The sequence below is a fragment of the Microtus pennsylvanicus genome, chromosome 4, assembly GCF_037038515.1.
Source record: "Microtus pennsylvanicus isolate mMicPen1 chromosome 4, mMicPen1.hap1, whole genome shotgun sequence".
Classification (NCBI taxonomy): Eukaryota; Metazoa; Chordata; class Mammalia; order Rodentia; family Cricetidae; genus Microtus; species Microtus pennsylvanicus.
In genome coordinates this window covers 82,171,081-82,190,948 of record NC_134582.1, presented here as the reverse complement: position 1 = coordinate 82,190,948, position 19,868 = coordinate 82,171,081, and the positions used below count along the sequence as shown (strand labels likewise).

At 46.3% G+C, this 19,868-nt stretch overlaps 1 protein-coding gene across 6 annotated transcripts in view; it reads right to left on the bottom strand.

The window, feature by feature from the left end:
* Shc3 (SHC adaptor protein 3) overlaps positions 1-19,868 on the bottom strand; it is a 121,736-nt gene that overhangs the window by 39,820 nt on the left and 62,048 nt on the right. For all 6 annotated transcript variants that reach the window (XR_012910362.1, XR_012910361.1, XR_012910364.1 and 3 more), the window contains 4 exons: positions 10,813-10,876; positions 7,855-7,974; positions 4,603-4,656; positions 1,006-1,057 (listed from right to left, as the gene is read on the bottom strand). Coding sequence is in view for 2 of the 6 variants with exons in the window: in XM_075969656.1 (XP_075825771.1) it covers positions 1,006-1,057; positions 4,603-4,656; positions 7,855-7,974; positions 10,813-10,876 (290 nt within the window). In the remaining 4 variants the exon portion in view is untranslated. The remainder of the gene's footprint in view (positions 1-1,005; positions 1,058-4,602; positions 4,657-7,854; positions 7,975-10,812; positions 10,877-19,868) is intronic.

Below are 19,868 nucleotides of genomic sequence, written 5' to 3'. Positions count from 1 at the left end.
ACTCCCTTACAGCTCGTACAGAGTTTATCTGCTAGGTGGGTCTAGGTGTTGTCAAGCTGACAATTAGTATTTAACATCATATATGGTATCCACTCAAGAAAGACAGCAATAAGGAAGGGTCTGCAGAAGCCCCTGCAGCTAAGGCAGAGCACCCCAGTCTCAATTAATCTGCCCTTGTTGGTTGTCCTGAATGTATGTCCAAAGTACAGGTTTGGGAAGAGGCTGGCAAAATTGAGTGTTGGGTATCATGTGCATTGAGAGGTTTGTGTTGTTGCTCTTGTTTGTTTGCTTTTTGCAAGAGAAAAAAAAATATGTCTGAGTATGCAAGCAAAGTTTAAAACCAGCTGCTGGCACATAGCACAAAGGCCAGGAGGAAGAATGGAACCAGTCTGCAGCAGAGGATAGTGCCACTCTGCATGGTGACAAATTCCACTGGTGTTTTGCCAGTGACTTTTCAGTAACTGTGGCAGGGGTCATCAAGAGCTGCCTAGTGTCCAAGGGTAGTCACTCTGAGCCCACCTTCCTGAGTGTATTATTATCCACTCTGGTTTTGTACATGACACCCCCTCCTCAGCCTCTGTGTTCTCAGATGCTCCAAAGGGACACGAGAAAACAGCACACCCCGAGCTTAGGTGCTGGGCCCAGAGCAGGAGACAGGACAGTGTGCACACACGGGGTGATGCTGGTCAGGAGGATGAGCAGGTATAGTGTTTCCCAGGCATAGCGGAGGCTGTTACCAGAGCACGGGGTGAGACAGGTGAGGTGTGAGTGGGGTATACCAAACTGCGGCCATCCTGACCCAGGTGAGAGTTTGGCACTCAGCATCCAGTAGGTTCTCTCTCAGCCAGGTGACAAGCTACCCTTGCAGGCCTCAATTATCCTTAATCACGTCACGTGACATGTGCTCGTTTGCTAAAGGAGCTGAGATAATGAGGAACATCTGGTTCACAGCATCAAGCCTGGCTTCACACAAGTGAGTGATTAAATGGGTCGAGCATTGCTTACCTCTGCGATTAACAGGGTCCTTAGCAACATAGGCAACATAGTCTGTTGTGTCCTGTGGAAGGAAAAGGGGACATTTGTACTACCCATCACAGCAAGAGGGAAGACCAGAGGGATGCAGGGCCCAGTGTGGTGAGCATCCATCACACAGCCAAGAATCGGCTTGGAAGGAAAGTTCATGAACCAACGCTTTCCCAGTGTGGGAGGCCCTGGGCCTCCTCAGTCCTGGGAGAAGAAAAGAAGGGAAGGAGGGAGGAAGGGCCAGATACTTTGTACAAAATGGGCATGGTTTGAGGCATGTCCTCAAACTTGGATGGGGCTGGAAATCCCTGGAGCTCTGAGTGCAGACTGAGCAGAACCTGAGGAATCACGAGTGACTGGTGCAGTTGCCACTAACCAGTCCCCCTGGACGTGTATGCTACGAGTCGGTGACCACACTCGGAGCAGCCAGGGTGACAAACACCCCATGGTGGTTCTTCTGGGAGGCTTTCAAAGCTGGTTCTTGTGTACCGTTGGTTCATCTGACTTAGCATGTTTGGACTTGAGACCTGACCATGAAGACCTTTTGAGAGCTCGTAGACACACTGGTGTGAGCCAAAGTCAAGAAGCAGGACTGTCAGTAAATGTGTGTATGTGTGAACTGTCCTCAAATTTGAATTCCTGTGAAAATCCTGTAAAGGCTTAAGACGAATAGTTGAGCTGTACCCCAGTTTTCTATCTGGACCCCCAAGCCAGATTGCTGACAAATTCCAGCTGCCATGGGGTTAAAGACCATACTTTGAGAACTGATTGCTGGAGAAAATACTAGGGTAGGAGTTTAAGGACTGGATACTCACAATAGGCAAGATTTGGAATTAGCCTAGTAAGCTACACAGTGGAGTTTTATGCATCTTATAATTCCAGATTATATTTATTGCAGGGATTCAAGGCAAGCTTTACATCCATGGTCAAGAGGAGAGAGAATAAATGCATGGCTCCTTTCTTGTTTCCTTCTGCTCATCTTGACTTCTCTCTTATGCTGTTCAGGAAGCTTGCCTAAGGAATGTGCCACCCACAGTGGTCTGCCTCTTCCTACCTCACGGGCTAATCTGTCAATAGAGACTCTCTACCCAAGTGATTCTGGGTGGTGGCAAGCTGAGAGTTAAGACGAACACAAACCCACAAGCACCACGCCTCAGAGCGGGCAGCTTGAAAGGTCAGCCCGTCTTTGCAGTTATTTTCCTGAGCTTATGATCCAAAGGCCTTCAAGCTCATCCACTGCTCCTGTCTGTGTGGCAGTGGTCTGTGCTGGCCTGTCTGTTCCGTCCCTGAGGAAGTGTCCTCTCTTTAACAGAGATCCAGCAAATACTGCCGGGAGAGGGGAGGGGAGGGGTGTGGGCGTGGGGAGGAGTGAGTGGGCATGGTGCCCTTCAAGACTTCCGGAGAACAGAGGCATGGGGACTTTTCCAGCGGTGGAGACAAAAGAACCCTTGTCTCTGAGGCTCATCTGAGCAGAGTCCATTTCCTGGTCTTTAATATTTCACAGCCCGGCGAGAGAAAGGACAGGAAGACTATAAAATGGCCTCTGTTCACTTCCACGGAGGCGAATCTTCTGAGGATTTGAAGCTGTTGGCAAAAATATTACAATTCCTCCCAGACTCATGGGATGTGGGAGTCGCAACTGTCCTTCAGAAACGTCAGGAGCGTCTTAGCCAACAAACGGGAGCCCTGGAGCTTTGGAGCCCTGGGTGCAGTTACAGGGTCAAGACTGAGATTCACAGACAGCTTTCCCATACTCTAGGAACCAGAGTATTCAAGAAGCCGAGTGGATGGTGCCTTTGCCCCAGTTGACCCAAATTGCTGTCACTTTTGTGCCTAAGGATGTGTGCTGAAGGTTGTGCTTGAATAGAAGAAATGAGCAGAACTGAATCACCTGGGAACCGTAGTAGCCGATCCCCAAAAGACACTAGCTGCACTGGCAGCCAGCTCAAAGACGCAAGGAAGGCAGGGGTGGGAGAAGGGGGTGGGAGGTGCTTTTAGTTTGACAAACTGTCTTTGTGGTACATTAATATAAACCTGCATGTGATCAGCTTTCCAGCTTTCCTTTGTAATTTCCAAATTTTATCCTAGCGGCCGAAATGAACCTAGGACAGATGGCATCACTGGAAGGTGGTGGGACCAGGAGGTACAGTTAGAGGGAGCAGGTCATGGGGGCAGTCCTTCGAAGGGTATGCCTTGCCTCCATCCCATTCTGTTTCTGCCCCCTGGCTGTCATGAAGAGAACAGCTCTTGCTCACATGGCCGCTCTGGGAGAGGGCCCCCTGCCTCACCTCACGCACAAAACAACAGACCCAGACAGTGGCGGGCTGGCACTTGGAAGCCAAAATGATTCTTTCCTCCGTTCAAATTGATTTTCTCACATACGTCTGACAGTGACAGGAAAAAAGAAATCTGTCAAATATAGATATGATCTTGAGAAATAGGTGAACACACAGGAAGATTTTCACCTTCTAAATCTACGTCTCACTGAGAGAGTTTATGTTTCAATGAGGTGTAAAACTCAACACTAGGAAGACTAGAAAGGCATAGCCAGGGAAGGACAGAGTAAAAGGGAAAGCATTGTGGGAGGTTTTGGAAACAATATCCTACGTGTGAAAAGGGCCCAAACCACTGGCACCAAAATAAATAAATAAATAAATAAATAAATGGAAATCTTAAGTTATAGAATTTGCTTTTTGTCATGTGAATGAACTTAGGTTAAAAAAATATCCCTCCTCGTATTACCCCACTTTTAATTTTTTGGCCTTTAACCACAATAAAAATTATCGTAATAACGTTTGGAAGGAGCCGGGCCCATTTCCTCTCCTCCCTCAGTGTCTTGCTCCCTGGCATGGTTGTCTGCCTGTTTTTGAGGTTGTTTGGAGATGCGGCAGGGAACAACCGAGGAAAGCAAGCCTGGCAAGATGGGTCAGACATGGGAGCTATGACGGAGGCCATGCTTCCCGAACTCCTGATAATTCATGGCTGAAAGTGAATGGTGGGACCTGGTCACAGGTTACCCTTCCCCCACCAAATAGCAACTCGAATGACAGTGGAGAGGGCTGTGGTGCAAGCAATACCTTGCCAGAAGAGTGCTTGCTGACCCTTGGCCCCCTGCTCAGTCTCTAAGACAGGGAAATGAAAGGGGAGGAGAAGAAGAGAGGGAGGGAAGGGAAGGAGGGCTTGGGGAGGGAAGACTTTTGCAACCAAGAGGGATAAACAGTTGGGATCACAGCTTCTGGGGCTGTAACTACTTTACTTGCAAAATTTCATCGATGACTATTTTATCTTACAAAACACTATTTCCTCCAGAGAATTTCCCCCATTGGGTATAAAACTTGTTTTTCTGGGCACCCTACAGTTGTTTCTGAGCACATGCACTGCATGGAACAGAATTCTACCCAGACTGAAGTTGTCCTGATCCTAAAACAGCTGGACTGCTATCAGAATAGTAAATTGGGGTTTCAGTAAAATCCGCATAAAATGCTTTTGTGTCGTGTCTTCAAGGGGCACATCTTTAAAGCAAGGGCTTTGTCTCAGAAATTTCCAGCAAGAACGAGAGAAACAGCTGAGGCCACTCACCGGGTCTCCCCCCGAGGCGAAGGAGATGGACTGCATGTGATGGTTTGCTATGATCTGCCGGGGCGGAGACAAGAAACAGAGGAGCCGTTAGCGCTGTGCCACATCCTGCCAAGCCCGCATGCTAGCAGGTGAGCGACCAGACGTCCTGAAAACTACCCCCAGGAAGATGACAACTGCCACACACTGAGGCGGTAGGTCACCTGCCCTCACTGTGCACATCCTGATAGCGGCCGTCTCTTTGGTTGGCTCCTCGAATGCCCCATTAAGCCTCCCAGCAGCTGAGAAGTGGGAACTGGGGACAACCCATTTTACAGGCACAAAGCATGAGCCCAGAGGGGCACGAGGCTTGTTTATAGAAAGAAGGGAAGTAAGCCCAGATCTGTGAAATCAAGGCTCCACCTGAGGCCAGGGTCTCAACAACTGGACTTCACCAGCAAGGATAAGGTGGACCTGGGGAGATGGCTCAGCTGGCAAAGAGCTTACATTACAAGCAGGGAGACCTGAGTTCAATGCCCCAAACCCATATGATAAAGCACTGGGTGCAGGGGGCTACAGTCCCAGCACTGGAGAAGAGACAGGTATATCCAGGCTAGCTGGACCAGCAGCCTAGCGGAATAAGCAGGTTTCTGACCAACGAGAGAGCCTGGATCAATCTGCAGACACAGCCTGATGAAAGATAGCTAAGGTTGACCTATGACCTCCACACATCTGCACACATGTGTGCATATACACCCATGCACATATGCACATCTCCTCCACACAAACATATACCACACACATGTACACACACACACACACATACAAGAGAAAAATACATTGTATCACAACATTACAACTTGTATTTTCTGCTTCCACAAACACCAGAGCCAGGACGGGGGAGTGTGGCCTGTTTCACTCATCCCACTCACATCAGAAGGCCAGCATCCACGAATGACAGCCCTCTCTTAATCCCCTAGCTTAAATACCAGGGGCCCTTCCACGTTTGTCTTAAAAATGGAAGTTTTCCATCAGGTTTATAAGCTGTGGCATCCGTGGAATTCAGTAGACACAGAGTGAATTAGAAGCTGCCCTAATTCTACGCAAGTCCTCCCTGCTATTTTTATCTTTTTAAAGACAATGGAACGACATTGAAGAAAAGTTCCTGTGTGGAAAGGAGCTCCCAGCTCCCTCCTAACCCAGCCAGGTTCATTACTGAGCTGTGCCCTCCAGCCTGTCCCGGGCAGACAGTGGTTCACAGAACAGCAGATAGAGTATATGCTCCTGAAAACTCGAAATAAAATATCATTATAGGATAATTTTTTTTGGGGGGGGGGGATTTTTCGAGACAGGGTTTCTCCGTAGCTTTTGGTTCCTGTCCTGGAACTAGCTCTTGTAGATCAGGCTGGCCTCGGACTCACAGAGATCCGCCTGTCTCTGCCTCCCGAGTGCTGGGATTAAAGGCGTGCGCCACCACCGCCCGGGTTATAGGATAAATTTTTAAATATTTTAAAATGTTGGCTTTGGTTGTTGACATTTGCAAAACCTCATTCTAGAGAAACCCGAGGGTTTCAGAGAACACTAGACAGTGAGACTGCTGGGTAGCCTATGCCTGAGTCCCAGGTGACTAAGAATAGTTGCCCTAGTATCCTTTAATCCCAGCACTCGGGAGGCAGAGGTAGAGGCAGGGAGATCTCTGTGAGTTTGGGGCCAGCCTGGTCTACAAGAGCTAGCTCCAGGACATGTTCAAAGGCTACAGAGAAATCCTGTCTCAAAAAACCAAAAAAAAAAAAAAAAAAAAGAGAGAGAGAGAGTATCAAATTCTTGTATCTGGAGGTTTGATTGTATAAAAATGTTTGATTTTAAAAACTGCAGTTTGAGTTGCTGACTTGAGTTTTTAATTTTAATAAAAATTGTTAAATGAATTTTGGCTTAAGACCAGGACAGAATTTCCAACCATTTCTGAGATGACCTTAAGCATACTACATATTTATACAAAATGGCACTCTGAGCATTGACAGTTTCAAAACTAAAGTATCTATCAACTCTGAAAACCATTGGCAGTGTTCTGTGTTCTTCAGTATTGCTAAATGCTTAGCCAGGGTTTAACTCTGTATGTAAAAATAAATAAGTACTTTCCTATCATTGGCATGCAAATTTTCTTCCATTGTTAATAAATTGTAAAAATGTTTTAAAAAAAAGAAAGAATGAGCGAGGAGGATGGAGAGTTACAACCTGGGGACCCCTAGAAATGAACGGTCCATGTGCACAGAGGACAGATTTCAGTGTGCACTGCTGACTAGAGCCTAGTGTGCCAGCCTCTATGAGCAACTAGGGCTCAGCTTAAGACAGCCTGGGCAAGGCAAGGCTGATTAGACATCCTAGGTCCACAGTCTGAAGGACTGCTTAGTCCTTAGAAAATAATAGAAAAGGACAAGGAGGTCTGGGTCCCTGGAAGACGAAAGGATAGAATAAGATATAGTCAGTTGTCTCAACAAAGCCCTGACTGATTTCTCATTTATACATTAAATCTAATTTGTCTCTACATCTTAGGGATTGATAGACAGACAGACAGGCAAGCAGGCAGGCAGGCAGATAGACAGACATGATAGTTGGACAGACAGACAGACAGACAGACAGATAGACAGACAGACAGGCAAGCAGGCAGGCAGGCAGATAGACAGACATGATAGTTGGACAGACAGACAGACAGACAGACAGATAGACATGATAGATGATAGATAGGCTGGACCAAAACATAGTCAGCACATAGAAATGTGGTCATCCTGCCTGGAATCTGCTTTTCTAAATGTGTCCGTGCTGCCTTGGTCACGCCACCGTCATTGTCTACACTGTAGATATACACAGCTCATCAGCCCTGAGGTAGACTGAACTATAAGAGGCTCCAATATAAGAAGCCATAAGGAAGAAAGCTCCTGTCTATTATTAAACCACAGCACATTGTGCCTTCTAAGCAGGATAAGATTAAAATGTGACCCACAAAACCAACAAAACATGGCTATAAAACAAGGGCAGACGCAAAGACATTTGCACAGACATCACCATTTCTTTATATTACAAACAGACCAACAAAACAGACGGCATTTAAAGCAGAATTCCAGAGAACCATTCATCCATCTGTGGCTGGACTGTCAACATGGCCAAAGTCCAAAGTCCAGCCAAGCAGATTCTGCATGGGCTCGGTAAGCTCCGAGGAGGTAGCCCCAGGGATGCCCACCCTCGGGTCCAGGGAGGCCTGGGCACCCAACCTCACACCTGTTTGGAGTCGGGAGTGCGCAGATTCAGGCTGGCGGTGGAGATGGTCAGGGAGATGCTCATCCCTGCGAACTGGAGGTTGCTCTTCCCCAGAATGTTGGACAGCATTTTATTCGGAGGCTGTGAAATCCAAGAGGGGAATTGATTAGCTTTAGATCCAGACTCTGACTGAAAGGGTCGAAGCAGAGATACCAGTATATCTCACTGACTGCTCCTCCCCCACTGAAGTGCCAGAAGACAGACAAATGTAAAATGGGGGAGCTGGGAAGATAAGAGCCCTTGCCAATGTACACACTCAGTAATATGAGGTATGAAATCATAAGTGCCTAATATGTCAGTTCTGGGGAGAATTGCTGGTCTTCCTGGCTGCCTTGACCATACGCTGGTGTCTCCTGGGTCGTAGATGCAAACTTGCAGAGACCTCACAGCTTTGCCGACATGCAACCCTTGTCTCGGCACACCAGTGCTCAGACTGTCGCTTAGAGGAGTGAAAGCTGGATGGCACCGAGGCTCAGGAGCAACCTCCGAGGGTCCCGAGGCTCAGGAGCAACCTCAGAGGGTCCCGAGGCTCAGCAGGAACAACTTCAGAGGGTCCCGAGGCTCAGGAGCAACCTCAGAGGGTCCCGAGGCTCTCTCCCGAAGGGAGTCTCTGTTAAGGGCTCACATGGACGGTCCAATTAGAATCTGACTGCCTAGAGGCTGGGCAGGGTGAGAGAGAGAGGCTGCTGTGGCCAGTGTCTCCCTCACCTGTCAACAAAGTCCTTACAGAGACATGGAAGAGCTTCAGTGTCCAGCCAAGCACTGTCAGACCCCTGGGCACACACCGAACCCCTCTCCTGCTCACCTTTTCCGTTTGGTTATAACATCCTCTGCTCACTCTGCCAAACAGGCCCTGAGCAGAGGCACAGTCCTTTAATCCACTAGGAGACACAATGCAGCAGCTAAGGTTGTCTAAAGTGGAGCCCAGGAAACAGGGAAGGTCACATCCCTCTGCTGTAGCTCAGACCACAGGATGTTCCTGTGCCTCAGATAAGAAGCCAAATCCAGACCTGCCGGCCTTGCACACCAACCTCTCAGTGGGGAGTAGCCTAGTTAATGGGCCAATCAGAATAGATTTACAGTTTAGGGTGTCTGCCTAGCCAATGAACTGTCTTCAAAGACAGCATTTAATGGAAATTCTCTATTTTAAAAGAATAAATCTCTGCTGAACTTACCTCCAGGGGTTGCCCTGGTTTGGCATGCCCAAACTGCACACTTTGTTCCCCAGATAGATGCTGTTTCCTTTAGGATCCCTGCCATGACATTTTTTCCTTTTTCTTTTTATTTAATACTTCAAAAGGGCCCTTTAGAGAACCCATCTCCCCTGTGTGAGAGAGTCAGGTCAAGTGCATCTGGGCACAGCCTAGAAAGTTCTCATTACTTCCATCCCTTCCCACCAAGAGAAACATAAGGGGATCACAGACCTGTTAGGACCACCTGTTCTGAGAGACAATAATCCTCCTTGCTGTTCCCAAGGGACACCTGGCCTTCTGTATTCAAGATCTGGGAGCTTTACTTGGTTCCCAGGACCCGCAGGGGACTGGCCATCACATAACCTGAGCTGCCAAGTTCTGTGCCCCAGATCCAGTTGCCCTATAGGTTTACAAATGTCTCCAGTTGTGAAGACAGAAGTGACTTAGAGGCAAAACCATCTGGAACCTGAAAGCTCAGCCTAAAGCAGATACAGGGCCCTCTGTGCTATACTTTCCCACAAATCCCTTCTAGGTAGATAAAAGTCATGATTGTAGGTGCTGGGTTATTTATACTATGTGTGTGTGTGCGCGCACGTGTGCACAGATGTGTGCACACATGTAGAGATGGGAGGTCATCAGGAGTCTTCCCTAAAACTCTCTTCCTTATATTTGAAGACAGAGTCTCACAAAGAACCTGGAACATAGCAATTCTGCAACCCTGGCTAGCCAGTGAGGCGCCAGGATCGGCCTGTCTGTTTCTCCAGCACTGGGGTTACAGGCATGTGCTGCCATGCCAGGTTTTTTACATGGATGCTGGAGATATAGACTCAGGTCTTTATGTTTATGCAACAAGCACTTTGCCAGCTGAGCTATCTCCCTAGCCCCCAGATATTTCCCCTCCTAATTCAACCATATACAGGATGGAAGGTTCCAGAAGCGTAGTTGAACACCCAGCCTCTGAAACAGGTTGACCATGGCCCCAGCTCCTATTCACATTGTGACTTCTCAGCCCAAAGCCTCAATTGTTGTCATCAATAACATTGGGCTTTCCAGTGGCATGGCTGAGCCGACTCAGGAAAGCCATTTGTCATGCCTTTAGAAATGTTCTGACCCCTAAGCCCAGCTATTACTGAAAGTTAACTTATACGAACTCACGACTACATAGATGGCACCTACAGATGGTGAAATACGTCTTGAGTCCTGGCTCTTTTACTACCTGGTCCCATGCTATGTGAACCTGCGCCGTCAGGTCCCATCTGCTGCACCTGAAGAAAATGCGACACAGTGACGAACTGCTGTGTGTCTTCCTCACTCTTTCCAGGAACCTTGTGTTGAAAGCTTGAACCACATGGACGTATTTACACCACAGTAACCGGCATCTTAGGTTAGGAGAGGTCCTGCTTCCTCCTCCCAACCCCAAAATCCAGTTCTTAAGCATTAGCTAGCATGTACTACTGGGGTAGCTGCTACATGAGCTGTTAGGGGCAGATGAATTCATGTTATGTAATGGGCTTAAAGGGATGCTTGGTCAGGTCTTGATTGTTATCTCTGTCTCCAGGGTTTATCTACAGCATTTGCTTGAGAGAGACAGGGTAGGGATGCTTTCCCTTAAGAAAGACAAGATCCAGGTCCTGTAAGAAGACAGGGGACAATTATGTGGGTGAAGACCTGGAGTGTGGCCCTGAAAGGACATGAAGGAGGAGACACATGGTGAGAGCCACAGTACCTTTCTCTTCTTGAAGGCTCCTTTGGCACCTGGCACAGCTTCGCAGACACGACTGATGGCTTCCCTGAGGGCAGGGAGAGATTCATTTTATTACATGCCAGTCAGAGTTATGCAACTCAGATTGTCTGCACTCAAAGGTCCAGAGGAAATAACCGCCTGCTTATTTTAGCATAGAAAATTGGCCCTCCAAGTACCTCTCCTCCAACAAGCAGAATTAAGCCAAGCACCGGCAGGTTATCTTAAAACTTTTTGCCATATCCTGCCTCTTTCTTAGTGTGGTGACATCATGATCAATGCCACGTTTCCTTTTTCTCTTACAATTAACTAAGATTTCATATTCAAAATCAGCACCGTTTATGCACTCTCCCCAATGTGATTTTCATTAGGTCAATCACTGTACCTTTAGAAATGTCCTAACATGGTCAGAGCACCAGGATCAAGCCTATCCAGCCATCGCAGCTCACAGAGATCCTTCTGAAGCGGGGTTCGAAGGTCACTGGAGGAAGCATGGTGCTCATTGTTTGACTCCTAGCTTCTGCAGTTTTAAACACAGCCAGCAAGCTGGGGCTATAGCTCACTGGTGGAGTGCTTGGACAACCCTTCTAAAGCCCCAGCCCCGCATACAAGCAGGCTTGGTAGCACATACCAATAATCCTAGCACTCTGGAGTTAGGAACAGGAAGGCCAGAGGTTCAAGGTCATCTTCACCTAAATGGTGAGTGTGAGACCAGCCTGGGCTACATGAGACCATGTCTCAAAACGTAAAAATAAATAAATAGTATATCACTCAGCTTAGGGTTTTCTGGCTTTATGGTAGTGTGAAGGTGATTCATATTCAGTAGAAATCATACTTTGAATTTTTTATTGTAACTTTTTCTAAAGTTTCTAGTTCTAAAATATTTCATTTTTGGTAAATATGCATTCATATCATGGTATGTAATCAACATATATCCCATAACATGCACGTATCAAGTCCAGCCTTTCTTGATCCATCTTCATGTATCCCACACCCCCCCCCCATCTTTCCTGACCTCTGGTAATCACTTAAGTCCACTGTTTTCAGCTTCTGCATATGAGAAAGATAAGTACATGGCACTTGTGTTTCTGAGTCAGGCTCACTTTGTTTACCATAATTCCCTCTGATTCCATCCACAGGACCTTCTCTGAGTGCTGGACATCTGCAGCAACCCTCGGCTCCAAGCCAGCACCATGATCAGCAGCAGAAACCACCGACACTAAAGTCCTCTGCTGCTAAACTAGCATGTTCTAGCACATTCTATAAGTTCAGGATTTTCCACAATAATTTTGTTTGCAGTAGGTTTAAACGTCAGGGAACTGCTGTATTTAAAAAACTCCAGAGAACTGAAGAGGAGTCAAGGAACTCCATGACACGAGGGTGAGACTGTGCACAGGTCGGATGCACAAGACACTGTCTCTTGAGCAGTTCTACATGCCAGGCTTTGTCCTGAGTCAAGGGATGGGGGACACTCATAGCGTCCATCCAGTTTGGCAGGAGTCCCATGCACGGGTCTTAACCTATGGGGGCTGGAGAACTTGAAATAAAGAAGAGTCTAGACAAGGAGGCTATGTAGGTTCCGACGCAGGTATGGCAAGCTACGAAGGCAACTCCAATGACCTTGAAGGCACCCACAGCTCAACACTGCAACTCACTTTCAGTGAAAACCACTGGGAGAAGGGCTGAAGGTGACCTCAAGTTAGGAATGCCTAAAGGAGCTGGGAAAACTTCTCAACTCCCACATAAAAAGGGAGAAAATATTGCAGGAACATGGGAAAAAAATAAACAAACAGGGCCAAGAGATAGGCTGGGTGAGCATGAAGACAATGGCTCCTGAGAGACAGACAGACAGACAGCTTCCCCAGTGGACTACTCCTCACGGTTAATGAAAAATTAATTGTTGAAAAATAATCACAATCACAATGCAACTGCATTGTGTTAGATATCCTTGTCAAATTAGGGCAGCAACCACGGAGGCGAGCTTCATGTTTGCCATTCAATGCGTTGTGGAGAGAGGAAAGGAAAATGGGTTTTTGACGGTTCAGGCGCCAGGAAGCCTGCACAGAATGAGTCATCCTGACCTGGAAAACTGAAGCCAGAGCAGATGTTTGGGATGACAACTCTGCTCTGATTTATTGTATAATAGCCATCTAACAGCGCTGCTACCAAAGCGATCAAATATGTGCCATCTAAAATCTGCTAAAAGCAAAGCCCTCGTTTGCTTTCAGAACATGAATGTGCTGTCCTTTCGAACTAATGAGTTAATCTGTGTGTGTGTCTACATGTATTTGAATGCACACACTCCTGTGTACATGCAGACGCCTGAGAATGGTGCTAGGGGTCCTATTCTGTAACTCTTCCCCTAATTCCTTTGATGCAAAGTCTCTCACTGAATCTGCAACGAGGCTGGCAACCAGGAAGACCCAGAAATCCTCCTTCCTCCACACTTCCCCCTACAGCAAAGGTGTTACAGGCATGTGCAAACAAGCCTGGTTTTGTTTAACAAGTGCTGAGGATTTGAACTCAGGTCTTCATGTCTGCACATGAGTCATATCTGCTGAGTCATTTCCCCAGCACCTATGCTGTCTTTTATAGAAGTCTCAATATCTGTTTTACCTGTTTAATATTTTAAGGCAAGTTTTATTTTTAACTGTGTGTATATAGGTGATGGGAATGTGTGCCTATGTGCGTGCAGTGCCCTCAACGGCCAGAAGAGGGCAACTGGATCCTCAAGAGTTGGGGTTAGAGGTGGTTGTGAGCTACCCAGTGTGAGTTTTGGGAACCAAATTTGTGTCCTCTGCAAGAGAAGGATGTGCTCTTACCCACTGAGCCATCTCCCCACTACCATTCCTAGTCAATTTTGCATGATTATGTGGATGCATATGGAGGCCTGAAGTTAGCCTTTGGGTGTTGTTACTCAAGACACTGCCTACCTTGTTTTCTGGGACAGGGTCTCTCACTGGCCTGAAATGTACTAATTCTGAAGACTGACTGGTTAATAAACCCCAGACATGCTCCTGACTTCACCTCCCCAACAATGAGACTACAAACATGGGCCTCCATGCCTAATTGGTTTTATTTATTTAGTTTCAATTTTATGTGAGCATATGTTTATATGAGTATGTGTATGTGTAACACATGTGTATAGGCCAGAAAAAGCTGTCAAATCACCTAGAACTTCTGCATTATATTTGTTAAGTCAAGAGATGGCCTTAGCCCAACAAAGTAGCCAAATCTTTGATGGTCTCAACAAGCTAAAGAGATGATATGTACAGAACACCTTACCTTGGTCATTCTTTTAACAACCTCAATGATTCCTAGATTTTTGTGCCCACCAACATAGAACAACATAGGAAGTCAAGAGTTTTACAAACAGTTCTCCAAAAGGACTCCCACTATCAGAAATCTAACCTAGTCAGCTCTGAGCCATTTGCAACTGGTTTCTACTCCAGGGAGAGGCAGGAGGAGCTCAGTTTTCAGAAGACAGGGAACAGCCTGACACATTACAGACAGAAAGTCCTCTCAGGGAGATCCATGATGTTCCCAGAGCACAGTCACAAGCACAGTCACCATGTAACTCTTCCTGAGCTCACACTCTCCAAGTGAGCCCCAAGGATACCCCTGTGAGCTCTCAGAATTTTCTGAGATCTTCAAATCAACATGCTTTTCAGAAAAAAATGTGCTGCCATAGAATGGCCACAGATCTGTTTCTAATGTTCATGTGATCACATGTGACCAGTCCTTACTTCAACCAGAGATGGTGTCTATTTCTGCTCGAAACAGAAATGACACACCATTAAAAACAGCAATATTTAGATGTCTGCAATTAGTTACTTTAACTCCAAGGTCTAATTTTAAATGTTGCTATTCTCAATTTCCTTCCTGCATGTTTTAGTGAGGAGTACTGTCTCAATTTGCTCATTTAGCAATAACTTAGTTTGGTATAATTTCATTTAATTCCTTTTTGGAATCCAGGTACCAATTTTGCTACTTTTTTAATAATAGAGATTGCTTCTTAGCATTCCACTCAGTACAACTCCATTTCGAGAAGCTAAATCCTGACCTCAGCGCTCCACTAATATGAAAATGGAACATTTGGCAAACACAGCAGTCATCTGAAAGCGACCAGGGATGGCCCTGCCAAAATGCTAACCTTGGGTTTATGATGGCGCTGTGCTCCTCCACCCAGGTCTGCACCCTCATCCATAGGGCAGATATCTCTCACAACTGAAGCTTATTCTTGCCAGTGCAGAACTTTAGGACTAGACTTTGCACAAACGTTCACAGCAGGTGTGCATATTTGCACCCACATGTATAACAGGCACATGTGCATGCTTGCACAGACACTTTTCAGAGTGAAACAATAAAAAAAATAACAGTAGAACCGTAGGATAATTTATTCCCTCTTCAAATTATACTTAATTAGGGGAAAGAGCAACAAAAATGAACTATATAGAGCAGTAAGTTTAAGTTCACACACACAAAGTGATAAATAGCTACTCGGGGGAAACAGTTTCTAGTACATGCCTCAAATGTAAATTAATTCTTGGTGTATCACAAATAGAAGCTATTGTGATTTTAAATAACAAAAGTATTCAAGAAACTCAGGAAGAATTATTTTTAATGATCTTTGAATAGAAGGTTGATATGAGAGGGATATATCATAAAGGAAATACTAATGCAAACAATAGCATCAAAACAAAAATGTAGGCAAGTCAAGAGACAATCACCTCAAAATAAGTCAGAAAGAAAACCATCATAAGCCCAGCAGACAAAGCTAAGACTACAGACCGAGGCATTTCAGGCAAGGAATGACAAATGGATCCTGAAAACATGGGAAGCTTCTCAGCCTGATCTCTTTGGTTGTGCACGTGCCGAGTCATCAAGTTCCACAAGTAGGGCACATTCATAGCTGTGAATGATGTGAGTGGTCACAGCAGGAACCTAAACTCAGAGAGCCATGGATGCATCTACATAAAAACCCCCGGGGTGAGAAAGAAGAGAGGCCATAAACAGGTTTGTGGATATCCCATCAAAAGGAGGAGAAAGGTAAGGCTATCCTGACCGAGCAGAGGATAGGAGATACTTGACAGTCATGGGACAGGCAATGGTACTCACTGACGGGTGTGCAGCCAGTATCCTACCAAAAATTTCCTAAGAATATTTTCAGTTAATTCTGAATGGAACAGCATAGGGGCATAAAATAAGGAAGAGCTATGTGGAGACAGGACAGGGATGGAGGGCACAGGAGGATTCCAGAGAAAAAAAGAGGCTGTTAAGGCTCAGAGGCAGAAGGCAGGATCACTGGAGTCCAGGCTGAAAGTGTGGACCCTGGGTAGTGGACATGGTGTGTGTGAAAGATGAAGTTCCGTGGCACTGTGGGTTGAAGGCGGCCTGGAAAGAAGAGAGCTGTCCGGGAAGGCTCTGTCCAGGGTGCTGACAATATGTCCTGTGGCTCCCAATGCCCGTCCTTATCAGACAACGAAACCCCCTTTTGCCGGCACCTGACTAAACACAGAACCTTCTCCTCTGTGTTCACTCTTCTATACAATGTGGCAGCTAGATTATGTTGGGGACCTCCAGTAGCCAGGGTAATTGAGACACCCCCACTGTCTCTCCCTTCCTGCCCTTGTCCACAGCAAGCCTACCATTGGGTTTCCTTTTTTCATTTCTGTATAGAAACACACAAAAATAGGCAGAGGTCAGAGATGAGGGCACAGCCAGACCATACAACACAGAATATACCTATCACTAGTTTTATTTCTGTTGCTGTGCTAAAATTCCCTTACAATAGCAGCTTAGGGGAGAAAAGGTTAATTTTAGTACACAACCCCAGGCTACACTCCATCATAACAGGGAAGTTAAGAAAAGCAGGAAGTTAAGACGGCTCATCCCATCACATCCACAGTGAAGACAGAAAAATGAAAGCATGTGTGTTTACTCTTCAGCTCACGCTTCCCACTCTTACACAGTGGAGGACCCAAGCCCAGGGAATGGTGCCACCCACAGTGGGCTGGATCTTCTCATGCCAAGTAACATAATCAATTAATATAATCAAGATAACCCTTTAGAGACACACCCACAGACCAATTTATCTAGACAATCCCACACTGAGAACGTCTTCCCAGGGGATCTAGATTGTGTCAAGTTGGCAATTAAACCAACCATAGCATATGGAAGGGGGGATGAATTATAAACTGTAAAGTTCTGGCATCTGATTCTGGCTCCAGACATCACATATTCTCATAACAACTATAATTTGTTGGATTACAGAATATTATCCCAAAAGATATAATCTCAAAAAAAAATCATAGGAAGATAGTAGTAGATCCACGTGCAGGCATAAGTTACTGAAGGTGACTACATTGATAATTTATTATTATTTTCCTATATTAGTTATGTGACTCAAAGCTGCAACCTAACACTTGAGAAGACACAACTTAAGGAGAGAAGGGCTTATTCTGACTCATAGGTTGAAGAGGAGATACAGTCCATCAACGTAGGGAAGGCATGGTGGGCCACAGTGTATCCACAGTCAGGAAACAGAGAGTAGATAGGAAGTGGAGACTGGTTATAAAACCTCAAGGTAGCCCAGAGTGACCTACTTCTACCCACCAGGCTCCATCCTTCTAGGACAACAGAACCAACTGGATGCCACAAAGTGCTCAAAAGCAGGAGCCCGGGGGTAGGGAGATTATATATTAGTTATATATAAAGAGCAATTACATAAAACAGCACTGGAGATGCTTTTGAGAGGTTTTGGGGTGACCCTGAGGCTCCTGCTTTACTCCTGGCTCCACTGTCAACATTCACTTTTCCAGGAACAGGGGCACACATCGGTACACCAGTGGTTCCATCTCAGCTATACAAACCCTCAGATAGTCAAGGACAGAACCAGAATTAGAACTCGGTTTTCTCAGGCTGGAGAAATAACTTGGCAGATATGTGGAAGTACCGCTCTCATAGAGGTATCTGAGTTTAGTTTCAAGGACCTGTGTCAAGGTGACTCACAACCACCTGTAACTCCAGCTTCCGGGAACCCAATACCTCTGACCTCCACAGGCATACTTGCTCATGTGTACATACCCCCCCACACACACACACAATAATTAAAAATAAAATCAATCTTGAAAACAAAACAAAATCCCACCTTCAATAAATATCATGGGGAGGAAAGGGTTTATTTTAGCTAACAGGTTATAACCAATCATGGAAGCCAAGAAAGGAACTCAAGGTGGGAAACTGAGGCAGAAACCATGGAGAAATGCTGCTGACTGGCTTGCTCCCAGGCTCCCATGAAACGGTGTCTTTTATGTACCCGAAGCCCACTTTCCTAGGGATGGCACTGCCCACGGTGTGATGGGCCCTCTTGCATCAATTAGCAGTCAAGAAGATACCCCCACAGAGACGCCCACAGGGCAGTCTGCTGGAGGCAATTCTTTAACCGAGTTCCCTTTCTGCAGATATGTCAAGTTGACAACCAAGGTTAGCCATCACATTCAATAACAACAACAACAACAAAATCTTTAATATAATAAAATGAGGCACAGTAAAGGCAGCGGAGAGTTATGCATCCAGCAACGTTAGAAATGATAAGTGGGGAAGGGGGCCAGAGAAGGTAGAAATCAAGGAGATGTAGGGAGCATGCCACAACCAAGGTGTGGAACGAAAAGCACCGAGACAATTCTGAGGGCACCTGGAGTCCATAGATTCCAGGTGTGGACCCAGCAAGGCCCTCTGGAGGCAGCCAGCATCTGTAAGACAAGAGATAAAGTGCTGATTTATTCCTTGTTCATACACAGCATCGGCCAGTCTCCCAACCATCTAAGCCTGGTTAGATGGCATTTATTTGGGCATCACTGTTAAAAATGTGGAAAGTTCTAGAGCCCTTTCACTACAGTACTTGCCTATCATACCAGGATGTGCCTCCAGTGAGGGGTGTGGCAAAGATCTGTGTGTGCCCCCTCCTCACCTCTGACCTCTCTGTCCATATTTGTGCATTTCTACGTGAACATGTAAGGGGAGTGCCACTAGCTGAGCTGGGGAAGAAAGGGACAAGGGGAACCTTAAAGGAAGCCTAAATGGGGGGTAACGGGCATCCCCTTAGTGAGACGCTGCCCTGACACTACATCCTGGCTGACCTCTACCCAGTACTGCAAGGTGGGAGAAGCTGGGAGCAGGGACCCTCCTGGTTCACCCATCCACATGGTGGCTAAGGAGATTACCCAATGACTAGCCTCTCCTGGACTGAGAAAACAAACAATCCATCCTACCCCAGGTCCACAGCAAATGGGAGGGGAAGCCTGGGCCAGCACCCAATGCCCACTTGGGATCTTGTCCACCAGGTGGAAAGGTATCTTTCATTCTTTTATGTTGCATTTGTTTAACTCTGTGAAGCTGTGCTACTTTGCCTGTCTAAAACACCTGATTGGTCCAATAAAGGGCTGAACAGCCAGTAACTAGGCAGGAGAAAGGATAGGCGGAGCTGGCAGGCAGAGAGAATAAATAGGAGAAATCTGGGAAAAGGATCAAGGAGTGAGAAAAGGAGAAGAGGAGGACATCATGGGCCAGCCACCCAGCTACACGGCAAGCCACAGAGTAAGAAGTAAGAAAAGGTGTATAGGAAAGAGAAAGATAAAGGTAAAAAGGCAAAAGGTAAATGGGATAATTTAAGAAAAGCTGGCTAGAAATAAGCCAAGCTAAGGCTGGGCATTCATAAGAAAGAAAGGCCTCAGTGTATTTATTTAGGTGTCAGGGCCCCCCAGAGAGTAAAGAGACAAAAGAGTAAAATGAAAGTACAGCAACTTTCCCACAGCGTGGTGGTGTGATTGAGAACGGCCTCCGGGCGCTCATGTTTGATACTGAGTGCCGGTTGGTGAAACTGGGAAGGATAAGGAAGCAGTGTGTTCTCTCTGCCTCCTGCTCGTAGATCAACATGTGTGTTCTCAGCAGTCCCTGTCACCATGCCTTTGAGCTACCACTGTGGATGCTAACCCTCTGAAACTGTGAGCCCAACAAAACGCTTTCTTCTATCAGCTGCT